Consider the following 15,019-nt stretch of genomic DNA (forward strand, 5'->3'; position numbering starts at 1 on the left):
ACTCTCCAGGAGACTATAGGCACTACAGCCTGTCCTAATTAAGGGCACCTCTGGAAACACTGTCAGTAATGGCCAATGTAAAGACCTGCTCCTATTATAACACTATAATACATTGCCAGATTTTTGGGTCCTTAATGGTAAAAAAATCTTTAACCTAAATACAAATTTTGAATACACACTTTTGAAGAAAACTGTGGTGGCCTGTGAACATACATGACAAGGGACAGAGAGTTTTCAGTAAGACAAGTTCCTAGTGCCACAAGAACCACTTTACGTTCGGGTGACCAGGAAGGCTTCCCCCAGGCTGCACTGGTCTGTTATGTTCATCTACCCCAGTTTGGATTCCCGGGTTGCCTGTCAGCCTCTGCCCCTCGTCACTCCCCCAGAGCTTCCCCATTGGTCCCCGTTCCCTGGTGCTGCCTTTTCCCCGCCCCCGGATAAAACTGTGAATTTTGGGGTCACGTTCCTATTTGCCTCTGCACCCTTGGACAGTGTAGCAGCAATAAATGCTCCTGTGGGAATGCACGCAAATGCCCTTCTCAGCTCTTTGCTCCCGACTGTAACACTGAACCCACCCGTGCTGCTGTGGGGGCACGCGGGACCCCACGGAGCTGGGCAGGGACAGTGTTAGAAACCTACTTATTCTCACAATGAAACTAGCATCTTAGTTTTAAAGAAATATTACAGTAGAAGAAAGAAAACAAAAGAAAAAATCCAATTGCTCCTAGAGACAAGTTAAGAAGAAACTTGGGCAACACAATTCCATATCACACATCTATATTTCACAAAACTAAAAAAGATCAATTACATAAAACAGGCCTTTACAAAAGTTTGGCAACATCAGCTAAATGAATACAGATGGTATGCATTGCTTGGAAAAATAATTTATTATGTTAGTTTACAAAAATGACAAGTTTTTACTTTATACTTTAAATTACAAGTACAGCTAGCAACTTTGATCCTACAAAAGTACTATCTATCTCCTGAGCTGCAATGAAGACTTGCAACCCTGCCTTCAGGAATTGCTTGGAGTAAGTCCCAAGTCAGCAAAAGTGTAACGTAGCTTGATATTTTTGTTACTGCCTCACTGGCTAACATTATAGAGTCTAATTGCAGAAAGTAGGTACAAATGTTAATGTTAAATTAACATACGAACTTTCCTGGTAGAGCCTTAACCAAATTTAAACATACCTGCAGATTGTGCCAAGCTTTCAGTTTGCAGCAACATGCTCAGAGCACAAAAGACAGCTTTCATATACTTCATACTGCAATCACTTGACAAAGTCTCAGCACTTAGTAGTTTGATTGGTACTTAGGCTTTATACATGAGGCTTCATATTGGTACAAATCAGGCACAGGCATTCTGAAGTCAGAGCAGCAACTCAACAATAAATTTGGTGTTCTGGAGTGACATGAGTCACACCTCATGTGTAACCACGTACCTCAAACTTCACAGGTTGGTAAGGACTTGTACATCAAACCAACATGGTAACAGCTCCTCCTTTTATACTTCTACAATGCATTGTTGCTAAACCTGCACGAGGTGTTCTGAAAATCCAACCTGTACACTTAGTTTTATGTGCATCCATGCGATTTACAGGAAGTAATAGTCAAGCAGTAGTTTGGTTGAACTTGATCTAGAGGGCCTCTTCCAACCTAAGTGATTCTAGGATTCTATACCTTTTTAAATTCATTACATACTTCTCAAGATAGTCAAGTTGGATTTTTTCCCTCCTTGAATAATGGAAAAAGTGGACTGCAAATACCTTGTGAAGCTATCTTGAAACAAAAATATCATAGAACAAAATAGTCAAAACTGGGTTTATTTCATGAGTCTTTTGTAAAAAAAACCAAACCAATAGTGCTGGAATTTAGATGTAAGATATAATTAGCTTCTATCTACACACAAAAAAATTCCCATTTTGGGTACTCATTGAATTACTAGATCAGTTGAAAAACTGATAGGAAACAAAACATTTAGTCACAAGGGTGAAATACAATTGATACACATTAACAGATGAACTATCTCTCCTTGGAGATGGCTTCATTATTTTGAAAAAGCTGTAGTACACCACATTGAAGTGGAACAAAGAGCTGCAACGTTTCATAATTTTTCAAATTTCATAAGCTTGGATTAATGTTATTTAGAAGGACAATGGTTTTTATTATAGAACTAACTTAGATTTAGTCTTCTTGAAAAAATAAAAGAACGTAAATGAACTCAAAATTCATTTCTCAGATTCTGAAAAAATATAAAATATAAAAATGACATAGTGGCAGATTATTCCAAATGTTTTGCAGTTTGCTACCAAACTATTTTTATAAGAGCATGTATTTTTCAGCAAGTATTTGTTGCTCATCAGACCAACACATATTGTAGACTTGCAGACCTCCATAATGCAATGAAAAAATAGACTAAGAAAGTATTTCTCTCCCCTCTTCTAAAAGACAGCATGAAATGGTAACTCCACTGATATTACAGACAAGGCCTCTGCTAGCTTTACTGCAGTTAGGATTTCCAAGCATAAAAGGATTCATTTTCTTTTTGACCAGTAAAATTTTACAGTGTATGAACATGTTTATACACGTCAATGTCTATAAGAAAGAGACATAATTATGTGGACAGGATATACCTGATGCCTACACAGCTATTATAAGTCTGAACACACCTTTACATTTCAGAAATCAAGTTTGAAGGAAACTGCAATAGTTCTGGTTACCACAGTAAGATGAACTTCAACATGTATGAAGAGCTGGATTCCTTGCTAAACTTTCAAGGACTTTATCTCAAGAAATAATTCAATGTTGAGGAATTTCATTCCACTATGCTTATTTCTATTACGTTAATCAATACAATAAAGTTTAGAAGTATTAAACAGACCTTTCTGACTTCACACCAGCACAGAGACATTTCGCATCCATATAATTTGTTGAAATTCTGTAGATTCCCTGTTGTTAGTTTATACTATACTGCAGTGACAATAGCTGACTGGGAAACATGATGTAATATGTTAAGTGTCACATGAATGAGATGCCTGGGCAATCTTAGTTTAAGAATGTCCCAACCTAAATACTAGTTCACAGGAATAATTTTGCTCCAGTTTTAGGACACCAACTGCAAAAAAACACTGTATTTCATTCAGATGAAATGAACACAAAGGATCTGGAGGAAAATGACTCATGTATCAACTAACTTAATTAGGAGTGCTTGTAATGAAGTATCAGAATTAGATGGTTGGTTTTTTTAGCTAACCCCAAATTAAATAGAAACTGGCAGCATGAAATGGCAAAACATGTTCCAGAAATCAAAAGTGAGTAACATATTTTCTTCTCATACTCTCCAAGGGAAAAAAAAAATAGAATATCAGCATTTGCTAATAAGGACATATAGAAGTGTCAGCCTCAAAAGTGATACACCTTCGAAACCTCAGTAATACACTGTTATTGTATTGACACTCTTACCTACAGTCTACGTATTTTTCTATTTGTTGCTTTCACAGCAGAAATTTGAACATTGGAGCTATTTGTTAAAATACACTGCAAGAGCCAGTATTCCGTCTGTAGCATATCAGCTGTCTCTGGTGAATTTCAACTTTGCTATTCAGTGCACAACACACATAACAGACTTTCCCTAAGTATGGAACACAGTTAAGTCTAAATCAAAGTGAGCAAGTTTCACACATTAAGAGATGCCACAAAGTGGGACTGATGTCTGTTGATTAACATATTCAGGAGCTTCATTTTAGTATGTCACTCTAGTGAAATTTAACAAATTACTCGCATTCTGGAAAAATGAAGTGTTTCTTGACTTTGATACTTCATTTTTCCATTTTCAGAGATTTTTTGACTATGAAATAAGAATAATTTGTCTCACTTTTTAAAACTTTGTAGATTAGTTGTTTGTTAATTCATAGACCTCTAATCAATCAATGGACAACATACTAATGGATTCACGTTCCATGGCTAGTGAGCCTCCCTGCTGATGTAGCTCATGCTGAACAAATGTTTCTGCATTTTCTAGCTTTATGACTGCACTGGAAACTGCGCCAGAGGAGACAAAACAAACAGCTCCAAGGTTTCTGATGGACTTGTTGACATTTTGTTAGTCAAAACATGTAACAAAAGTTCTGCCAGCTACATGATATCTTCATGGTTGCAGCTGTTTGAATGAAATGGTGCTGCCAGCGCTGCACCCATCAGTGAAAGCCTCAATAAAAATGGTGCACGTGTTGCACTCCATACACCAAACAGCCACAAATGCAAACTGTTCTCTTGGCCAGCAGCAAAACACAGGTCATCTTCATCGTTTTCCACATAAAAAACTGTGTCACTGGTGGTTTCTGTGAAGAGCCTCATGCCAGAAACATAAATTGGGCTGCTTCCCAGTTCCATGCTTGTTTAACAATGTGAGTGACACAGAAATCCTTTTGATCATCTTTAGCAAATTTTAGTATCACTTTTCAAAAATATTTTAGGTGTCAGCAACTGTTAATCATGAAGGTGATTTTAGTGATATTAACACACTGAAGAAATATACTTTGCAATATGAGTATTTTAGGTTCTACACTAAGCACTTAGACAGATGTCCTAAATTAGGTGTAGTCTCATTTTTTGCCTTGAATCAAAAATATTTAAGGGTTCTTGCAGCAAAGTCTGTCCTTTACCATTTCCTTCTACAAACTGTTAGTAAACTCAATGCTGGCAATCAGAAAATCTAGACAAATGTAGTAAGAGACATCTACTTTGTGGAATAATCTTTAAAATTAGACAGCACGTGACCTCATGTTAGTCCATTTACTAAGCAGCTTTTATTTTAGTAAACAAGTAAGAGTGTCAGAATTCATATGAAAAGAGTTTATAAGAAACAACTGCCTTCAACGCTAATGTGATTCCATGGGAATATCAACTACCAAAATTATTGACGCAGAGTACGTGAAGAAATGATGGTATGTCTTCTGACATACTAGTGCACTGTAGATGGCAGATGAGAAAATCAGTTTAAGATCAAAACAACTCTGGTCTGAAGACAGATGAAAATAACAGATAACTCAAGAACAACCGTTGTACTTAAACAAAACACATATCAAGGAGCGATGTCCCTAAAAAAAGATAGCAAAATTATTCTAAAAGAGTGCAGTTCATGTTTTTAAATGTAATAATCTAACATGTTAATAACTATGTTCCGAAAATATTTAGTTCCAAATAGCACCCAAAAGATTCCTAAATAAAATTACTAGAAATTTTAAAATATCACTGCATATTTTCACACTACAAATTTTGTCATTATTAGGGGAAGAGAAAAAAAAATCTAATTAATTCAGCCAGAGAAATGACAGATGTGCAACTTCAGCTTTAGAAACAGGAGAGCTGTTGTCGTTAGCACAAACGATAAATGCTGGATGTTGCTGGATTTTAACCACAGCAATCTCCATTTTTGTTGTCAACATTCCCAGAAGCATTGCAGATTTTTGGAGGACTTGGTGATCAGATTCTGCTCTTTTGTACTCCTGTATAGAGCACTAAAATATTCTTCAGATTTAAAATCTAATTTAGTTATTTACATAGAAAAGCAAATAAATTCATATTTACAGAAGTCTAGACATGCCTACAGTAAAGAGTTGAGTTGAGCTAGAGTAGAAAGTACTTAAGCATGTAAAAAAAAAAATTATCCAAGATGGAATTTTATTTAGGGATCACTTTTATTCAGATGTAAATACTAGCTCTAAGGTGTTTTTTAAGCTAAGGCATCAAGAATAAAAGTGTTCTGAAATTATAATTTAATCACAAATTGCTTTCCATCCCTTCTACTGCTGCTTCTGAATTCTACAATTAGATCAAAACCACAGGAATTTGGGTGATGTCCTCCTGCACATCCATTTTTGACAAGGCTGTAACATCAGATATTGACCTGCAGCTCACATTAGTTTCAATATCAATTACTTCTGTGGGGTGACAAGGGCTTAGAGAGAAATAAATTTGTTACTAACACACTGCAGACACGGAGAGTTTAACATAGGTACAGTAAAATTTGACTGTAACAAGCAGTGCCACAAAAATTTATGCATCAATTTTTCTGCACGTTATAGATATGAGAACGCATCCAAGTTGCAAACTTCTCATTTTTAGCCATAAAGTTATATCAGTGTTACAAAAATGCCTACTGATTTCCTTTCAGGGTAGTACTGGCATTTTCATTCATGAAAACCCATTCAGTGCTACACAGTGCAGAGACTATGCCTTGCAAGCCAGAGATGAACTGATATGTAGATTCCTTAGCTCATAAATGGATTTTAGAATAGTAGTTTCTTTGTTGGATGGGTTTTTCATATATTTTCTTTATTTACTTTGCTGTAATAGTTAGTAAAAATGTGGCTGAGCTTTGAATATCCAAGGAGTACTTTCACCATCATGGAAGACTGGCTTCCAACAAAAATTTGAGAAGTAAATGTAAGAAAATAGCTTTGTTTTGCACTGTAAAATTTTATTTTTTATTTTTATTTTGACATTTCTTGTTAGGATGACATAATTACACAATAAAAATAAATAATTTGGGCTATTTAGTAAATATAATCTCAAAAGTAATTAAGTAGTCTCAAGTCTGCTGTAAAATGTTAAGGAACTGAAGGGCATAAAATTTATAGCTTATTCATGTGACAACTATTTGACGCTAAAATAGAGGGCCAATGCATTTTTGAAAGCACAGTATTGAAGCACTGTATTTCAGTACAGCATTAAAAGAATGCCTGATACTAGCTTATAAAATCTGTATGTACTTAGTACATACATAAAAGTTTGCCTGATTTACCAAATGCTAAACAGAACAAAGAAATAAGCCATCATTTTTTAGTGTGTGCAATACCACGTTTTTGATTATTGAAAACCACTGCTTTGGGCAAGAACTGAGTAACAGGTCATTAAAGGGTTAAAGTATAAAAAAATCTGGCTACCAGAAGGGACAGCAATTTATAAAATGTGCAATATACAAAAGGTTTTATTTAAAAATTATCTGCTTTTCTACTTTAAAAACTGAAACTGTGCAGAAGAGTATTATTTCAGACCAATATGGAAAAAATATTATTTCTTAAACCACAAAGGGACAATTTCACATAATGTCATGAACGGAACTTTTGCCTTCAGTAAAGAGGAAACAAAATTCACTTTGTAATATGAACCTCTATCAAAGGTGGAAGAGAGACAAATGTTACACGCTATCTAGACTGCCAGGCCAAGAGGGTAAATTTAAGAAAGAATTTCCTGGCTTTGGAGTCCATAAGTCTACTCAGTAAAAATATTTTTTTTTTCTTTTTTTTTTTTTTTTGTGTGGTTTCATGTCTCTTCTGTTCTTCCAGCCCTTTTAGAAAATTTTATAAAAGGATATAAAACTGTTGAAAACCCAGTCACATGGGCAAAGGCAAATATACTAAGCACTGAACATACTTAAAGTCTTAAAGCCAAAATTTTTCACCCAGTAGTAATTTCTGTCCTGTATAGTACAAAAAGAGATCCAATACTTGATGTAATAGTGAGGGAGATCGGACTGCTCATCCTTAGTTTTCTAACAATAAAAAGAAGTAGTGATCCTATTTTAGGAATACATATTTCAGATTTCTAAGTTACAAGTCAGGAAAAAATGTATAAATACATAAAATGGTAAGTTTTTTACAAATTCCTTAGCAAAAAGAGAGGACATTACATTTCTGGTATTACTTCCCAGCTCAGACTCTTAAAGACCCATTCATTTACCAACAGGCACATTTATGTCAAGAAAACATCTAAACTTTGGTACAACAGGTAAGGTACGTATTTATCCATCAGCAATCAATGCACCAGACCTTGTTACCACATAAGGTGTTTTGAGAGCACAAGTTTACTGTTTCATAATATATTTTAAAGTGACCTTTCTATGTTTTGGCCATAATTTGTAGGTACCATAAGTCTGCAAGCTGGTGACATTTCATTTTGCATTTTTTAATGTTTCAGCAGACCAAACCAGTTAAAATATTTTAAATGCCGTTATTTCCAGCTCTGCTCTTGATTTAATAAAAAAAATGAATTACAAATGTTGGATCCGCTTAAAGTAAGTTTAGTTTATAGTAACTGTGGCTTGAGGTAAACACTGTTTCATGACATCCACACTCTTTGTAGAGAGCAGAAGTTTATTTGTTGATTTTTTTCTTGTCCCTATCATGGCTGTTGAGATCAGAACAGATGGATGTGCCTGTTTTGTTTCCTTGACCCTCTGAATGAGCAGATGTGCCAGAAGTCTGCAAAAAGCCAATGCCAGCACTACCATGCACAGCATAATACACAACAAAAGGTAAAGAAAACTTTTTAACCGAATCAGATTTTTTTTTAAATTTTAAGCAATTTAAGTTCATGGAAAAATGAATGGAGAATAAACTCGAATATTTTTCTCATTTCTGTGTCTGATTTTGATGTTCTCAGCATGTTTTTCTGTTTGAAACAGGTTGAATACAAGGTGATTGTCAAGGAAGAGCACTGTCCAGAGCACCCACAGGAACAACAGAACACTTCATCAGAGTAGGGAAAAAAAATTTTTAAAAACCCTCTTTTGAGATGGCACTCTGTGACCTGTGAATTATGCCTGAGACACCTACAGTGCTAAAAAATGACGGTGTTTCAGACAAGAAATAGGCTTCCTAAATATGACAGAAGTCTGCAAAACAAAATAGTTTGAATGGTGTTAATGTTGCTACAGTACTCTGATAGCTTTGGCAAATCTTTTAAGGCACACTAGCAGTGATCCAGCCAGAAGTAGCTGAAAGGAGAATAAAACAAGAACTGTGAGAAACACTTGCATTTCTTTAGACAGCAGAAAATTCTTCTATGATTTGCTCTTTGAGACCACTGTAATGCAAAACTGTGTCTAATTTGTTTAGAATAAAAATATCTGAACAAATACAAATGTGCAATATTGTATTTCCATAGTATTTTACAATCAATATGACACATCTTCTCTAACAGAGAACAAAACAGAATAAATAAATGAACACGAAACCCTGCTATTATGATTCTCATAGCCACATAGAAGTGCCTTTCAACACTTGATGCAGATGGGTGATTCAGATTCTTTAAAGTGCCTTACCAAGGCCATCTGATAAAACTGTTCTGGCGAAAAGAATAATTCTTATAACACATATATCCTGAACCTGAAACCAAGATATGAATTTTCACTAGCTTTGAGAAAATTTTGTTTTATCACTTCTTTCTTAAATGATTTTTTCAAACTGAAAGACCTATAATCAAAAATGTGTCTGTACAACACTGTATAATGACTCTCATCATAATAGGCAATTTCTGAATATTTTGCATTATTAATAATGTTGCTAAATGTAATAAAAAAACAAGTGTCAGAACAACTGTATAGGGGTAAATAAGCTCATAGCAAAGATTAATGTCACAGGTATTTCACTTCACAGTATTTCAGGAATACAATAAATTTAGTCTAGGAGGACTGCAGAAACAAATACAAGAGAATAGCAAATCCCAGAAAGCCTTTGGTGTACAAGTCCCCTAAATTATCACAAGAGTTCATCAGAATCACTCTTGGTGCTCTTTCATTTGAGTGTTTGGCAATTGCTGAATCATTAAGGGTGCATCGCTCCTATAGCAGATGGAATTACTACTGTTCAAACCCAAAAAAAGAGTGGAATGGAATTTACCACAGAGAAAACTGGTGTGGTTTTGTAGAATATTCTACTGCTTTCCTCCTTCTGCTTGCAGCTTCGTTTCACTAACAGCAACACTAGTAGAATCTTCCTTGGTGGCACTTGTATCCAAAGGAACCATCCCTTTCATAAGTGCTAGAAAGAAGTCACACAAAAAAACTAATTAAGTATCTTCGGAGACAGACATGAAGTCAGTTAGACTCAATGATCATAGAGGCCTTTTTGAACCTGTGATTCGCTGATTTGTTTGACTGACCATTAATGTTTATTTAAAACATGTATTTCATTATATGATATCATAATTTATTCCGCAAGTAATATGGTGTTCATAAATATTCAATATTCGTAAGGCTATGAATTGAGAAACTAACTTATTTTTCTAGAGAAATAGATTTTTATACTCTATATAAACACAGGCATAGCCAAGAGCTTTCCTATACACAAGAAATGTAGACTGCATTTACAAAAATTTGATTATTTCACTAAGACATATTTTCCATTTATTTTTTGAGAATTTTTGTTTAAATAAAATAAGACAAACTCTCAAAAATTTTGTGAAGGAATATCTTTACCAATGGCATGGACTAAACCCACCAAATAACACTGAACAGGTGTTCCTACGATGTCATACTGTGTATATACCTTCACAGCAGGGTACATATATAGTGCATATTTCTAAATACATTATATTGCATCAAAATCCAGACAATATGATTTGACAAAACATCTTATGATAAAATGCTGAAGAAAAAAAAGTCAAAATATCCAAACATTTAGCAAAAGGCAGACATTAAGGGAAGGAAAGTGGCTACCAGCTTATACAACATCTCTTTATCCTAACGGCCTTCCTTGTATCACAAGCATATAAGAAAAGTGGTCCTACTGAATATCCAGAGTGCAATTTTTAAAGAGCCAGTAAAATTGTAGCAGTACATAACCAAAAGTTATTTAATAAGAAGCAAGAATTCACAGTTTGCTTAGGAGAGTTTTCACTTTCAGAAGAATGAAATCTGTGTTTGGGACGTTGGTGTGAGTTCTAAGTTTTCAGAACTGGTCCAAAGCTCTGCTACTGTATGCTAATGTCAGTGGTACCCTCCTGTGGACAGTATTCAGAGTAAGGCGAAAAATCATAAAGAAAGTGCATTGCTTAGCTAATTCAATTTGCATTTTTCTAAGTGATGATGTCAAGTTTAGAACCCGCCATTCCAGGTTCTTATGCTTAAGCAGCCCCAGGTTTTGTTCTACAAGGGTGTCCCATGGCACAGTGATGTTGCAATGTCTTTTTACTTTTAAGTACATTACATTATTTATAAATGCCAACACAAAGAGTCTTAAGAACTTATGAAAAACTGTACACTGAGGCATAAAGACAGGCATCAGCAATACAGTGCAAGAGTTAATTGTTATGACAATAAAGCCTACATTCTGGACAACTTGGTTTTATTCAGCTGTGCGATCAGTCATACTACATACCATGTTGACACAAGAGTGTTGTCTATCACAGCTTATGAAGCCCTGGCACATAAATTCCCAACAACAATAGAAAGCCTCTAAGACATATGGTTTCTGGGAAGCCATCCAGGTTAAAATCTCGAAGTGATGAAATGTGCAAAGAGAAAGGCAGGACTCAATTCACAAAGCTAATGCAAAGCACGTGTAACTCTAGGGACTTTTGTACTCAAAAATTCAGGAAAATACAGTGGCCATTAAAAACAGTTTCTGAGGATTATTCTTTAGGTAACAACTAGTAGTGACTTTTTGGACCAACCGTTTTGGTCTGATAATAATATAGACTGCAAACCACGTCTAGTAAATGTTTCCTTGAATAAATTATTTTCTCATTTAAACGTCTTCATTTCTAAGAAAATGGGTATAGAAATAAAAGCACATTCCCTCAACATATTTTAAAATATGTTTGTAATGGAAAAGCTGTTATAATTGCAGAAATTATACCAGTAACAAAAGAGATGTTGATGTTAATTACTTTCCTTTTAACTGCTTGCTGCATTGGCAACTTTTTAGTAAATATATATATATGGAAACAGATTTTTGTTCCCTTATCTATTTGTCCTTCTTTCTTCAACCCATTTTAACTGAAATCCCACATCACCCTCACAGATAAGTTAAATTATATCAAATGAGTCTGCTCCCCTCTCTACAAGTCACAGGAGACCCACATTGGGAAGGAAGATTCTAGTACTAGTTATTGACTCTATAATAGTCTGTAAGGTTTCATGAATTGAAGAGAGATGGAATGGGGAAACATAAATCACAAAGGCTTGCAAACGGCTCCAAAAGGTAAATGAAAGAAAAAAAAAATCCATTCTTCTATTTCTGAAGAAGTAAGGAGACAATTAATCACAGAAAACAGATGACAACATGTACAGGAAGATTTATTAAAAGCTACAGTAGGTTTGGGAGCTAAGATGTCAAATTATACTTCTCTGTCAAAGTCTCAAATGATAATTAATTAATATCATTACTGAAATTAAAAGTTCATGGTGTTTATGTGACTATCATGACTGAAGTAGCTGACTTTTCATTTGCCACTCACTGGAAAATCTCCTTAATGCTAATACCACTGCAGAATTTTCACTGTCCTCAAGATCTATATCAACAACTTCAAAATACGCATTTAACTGGTGGAAATCAGTTTCAGCATAAAGTGACAATCAGTCACAAACCAAAGGCTATGGAGTAATCCACATATCTTAGTGCCATAAGCACTAAGCAGTGAATTGAATCACTACTGTCTTTTGTTAATCATTTATTTTTTTGTCTCCAGAAAGTTTAGTACTTAGCGCTGGTAAAAAACAGTTGAATCAGAGAATAAATATGCAGAATTGTTTCATCAGATTGGTATTCAGATCACATGGATCCTATTTCTCTTAAAACTGCCTAAAATTTATTAAAAAGTATTAAAGTAACCAAGTCCTACCTTGTTTAATTTGGGTTAAGCAGTGTAAAGACATTGTAGTATTTTAGGAATATTTATGCTGCCTTTTTAAATTTCAGTAAATTTTTGCAGTGAATCACTTTTGGAATTCTTGAGATTGGAAGGGACTGCTGGAGGCCATCTATCTGAACATGCTGTGAGGCATGGGTTACTCCTTTTCTATACCCATAACAGGCTCAGCTGTACTTTGATTTGCAAGACTTTGACAGGGATGAGGTTTGGGAAAATGGAAAAATCAACTGTGAGTCAAGGTAGAGTGTTCCTAAAGTACAGATGATATGGAGATATTTGCTCCTGTGCTTTATTCCTACTATTGTTACTCAGTATGCTCTGCAAAAAGATATTAACCACAACCCATAGATTCTGAAAGGAAGAGAAACCAATTATCTTTAACCTCATCAGATCAGCTCAGGACTTACTGGTGAGCAGTAATGTACCACAGCACTCATTCTAAGATGCAATGCTTTCAAAGTGTAATGAAGCCTGAAATAGGACTTACCATTACAATAGAATGCAACTTTCTGAATAGGTTCCCAGTACACAAACTGGTTATATTGAAAAGAAACAGAAGATGACACCCTTCTGAAGAAAAGTATTTTAGTATCCATGTACTGATGTGCTCAAAAAAAAACCCCTTAAAAACCTTTTTGACACTCATGCAAAGATGTGCTTATGTACCTGGTAAGAACTAATACGTCCTATGTTTTATTGAGCATTTCCCAGCTGTATCAGAGATCCCATGACTTTGCATGAACAACACAAGTTGTATACACACAAGGGGGTAGAGAAACCAGTTAAAAAAACACAATTGAAGTAGAATTAGCGAATTCAACTTTCACTGCGAAAATGCTACATCTCTCTTGGTCCCTCAGAAGATACACAGCTTACACAGGTATGACTCATTATGCAGAGATTCAGAACTCAAGGGCAGCCCTTTTCTTTGGCATAGGTTTGGGTGACAAATAGAATATATTGTATGTCTCAGTCAAAAAAACCCAAACGACTATCCATGGGATGTAATGAAGTACTTCCTAGGCAAAGACATCCATCCAGTATCTAAAATTAACACACAGAAGGATACTTAAGATGGTTCTAGCACTTCTTTTCTGAAGAGTAGAAAACTCTTTCAAGTAGAAAAATTTTTTAGAAGAAAAGAGTACGTTACCTGTAGATTTTTTCTGTGATATAATACTTACAACCTGAATTGGAGAGCAGTGAGCTGCACAGAAAGCTGTTTTGAGTTTGCCAACTAGAAGAGGGAGCAGCTGCTTCTATATCAGAAATTTCAGCATCCCTTTTCACATCCTATAGGAGCCAAATAAAAATAATTTTATCTGTCACTATCAAGCAGCTGTAAATTTTAACAAAAAGCATACAGTAGCACACATATAGGCACATGCTGTGATTTCACACATGCTGGAAACGACTGATTTGAATTCTCTGAATTCTCAGTATTGCAGTTAGGTTCAAATTAATTTGCTTATGATTTTTATCCCCATTTCATCCCTATAGAAGGTCTGCAAAAAACTGCTTTGCCTTGAGAAAAGTACTGGCAGCATTGCAAGTCTTTGCCACTACAGTAAGTTGTAAAAATGCTCTTTCCTGTTCACATCACGTCCACAGTTCAGGACATGTCATATCAGCAGGGCAGACATCAGCGAATGATGACTTCCTCATCAATGAATGGTTCATATTAATTCACTGAAGTTATACAAGTAGTAACAAATATTAGATCTATTTTCCCTGCCACTTAGGAAACTTGAAGTTCACTGATTTCTCATATCAAAATACCTAAAGGTGCTTTTGAATTTTTTTGTTAAACCACGAAATAAAGTCTGAAGTATAATGTTACTATTCATGGCTAAATCCATACAGCATAGCTTCTTGGTGAGGAAAGTCATTTGGTCTATAAGCTAAAAAGAGAAGATAAATTTTAAAAGGTCTTTTAAACAAAAACCCCTGAAAAATCTCTATTAGCTCTGCAGCAAGTAGACCCCAGTTACAATACCATCCAAAATAAGATAAAAAGCTTGTCTTGGTATCCAAATTACTCAATTTCTTGAAATGAGAAGAGGTAATAATGAACAAATGCATCAGTTCATAAAACACACGAGTTTACCGCTGAATTCTTATCATAAACAGCCTCAGGGAATTTTCTTAAAACATCTTGCAATTTATCATTCATGCTGATACTAAGATTTGAAAACTAAACAGAAAACAAAATAAAATTCTACATTAATTTAGAGATACAATGAGCTTTTGTTCCATCACTGAAGAACGATTTACTCCTATTAAGACTAATGGGAATTATACATATTAATCCCCTTATGTGCTGATGAGAGACTTAATACCTAAAGTGTTCATAGCACAAGAA

General features: G+C 34.9%; 1 protein-coding gene across 1 annotated transcript in view; it reads right to left on the minus strand.

The window, feature by feature from the left end:
• Window positions 1–868: 868 nt before the first annotated feature.
• CEP128 (centrosomal protein 128) overlaps window positions 869–15,019 on the minus strand; it is a 115,562-nt gene continuing 101,411 nt past the window's right edge. The window contains exons 24-25 of the mRNA XM_042047474.1: window positions 13,842–13,950; window positions 869–9,824 (exon numbers count right to left, since the gene is read on the minus strand). Of these exons, the coding sequence (XP_041903408.1) occupies window positions 9,718–9,824; window positions 13,842–13,950 (216 nt within the window). The 3' untranslated portion in view covers window positions 869–9,717. The remainder of the gene's footprint in view (window positions 9,825–13,841; window positions 13,951–15,019) is intronic.

The sequence above is a fragment of the Corvus kubaryi genome, unplaced genomic scaffold (assembly GCF_017639235.1).
Source record: "Corvus kubaryi isolate FWS band 111438036 unplaced genomic scaffold, C.kubaryi_AGA036_p1.0 66, whole genome shotgun sequence".
In the NCBI taxonomy this organism is placed as follows: Eukaryota; Metazoa; Chordata; class Aves; order Passeriformes; family Corvidae; genus Corvus; species Corvus kubaryi.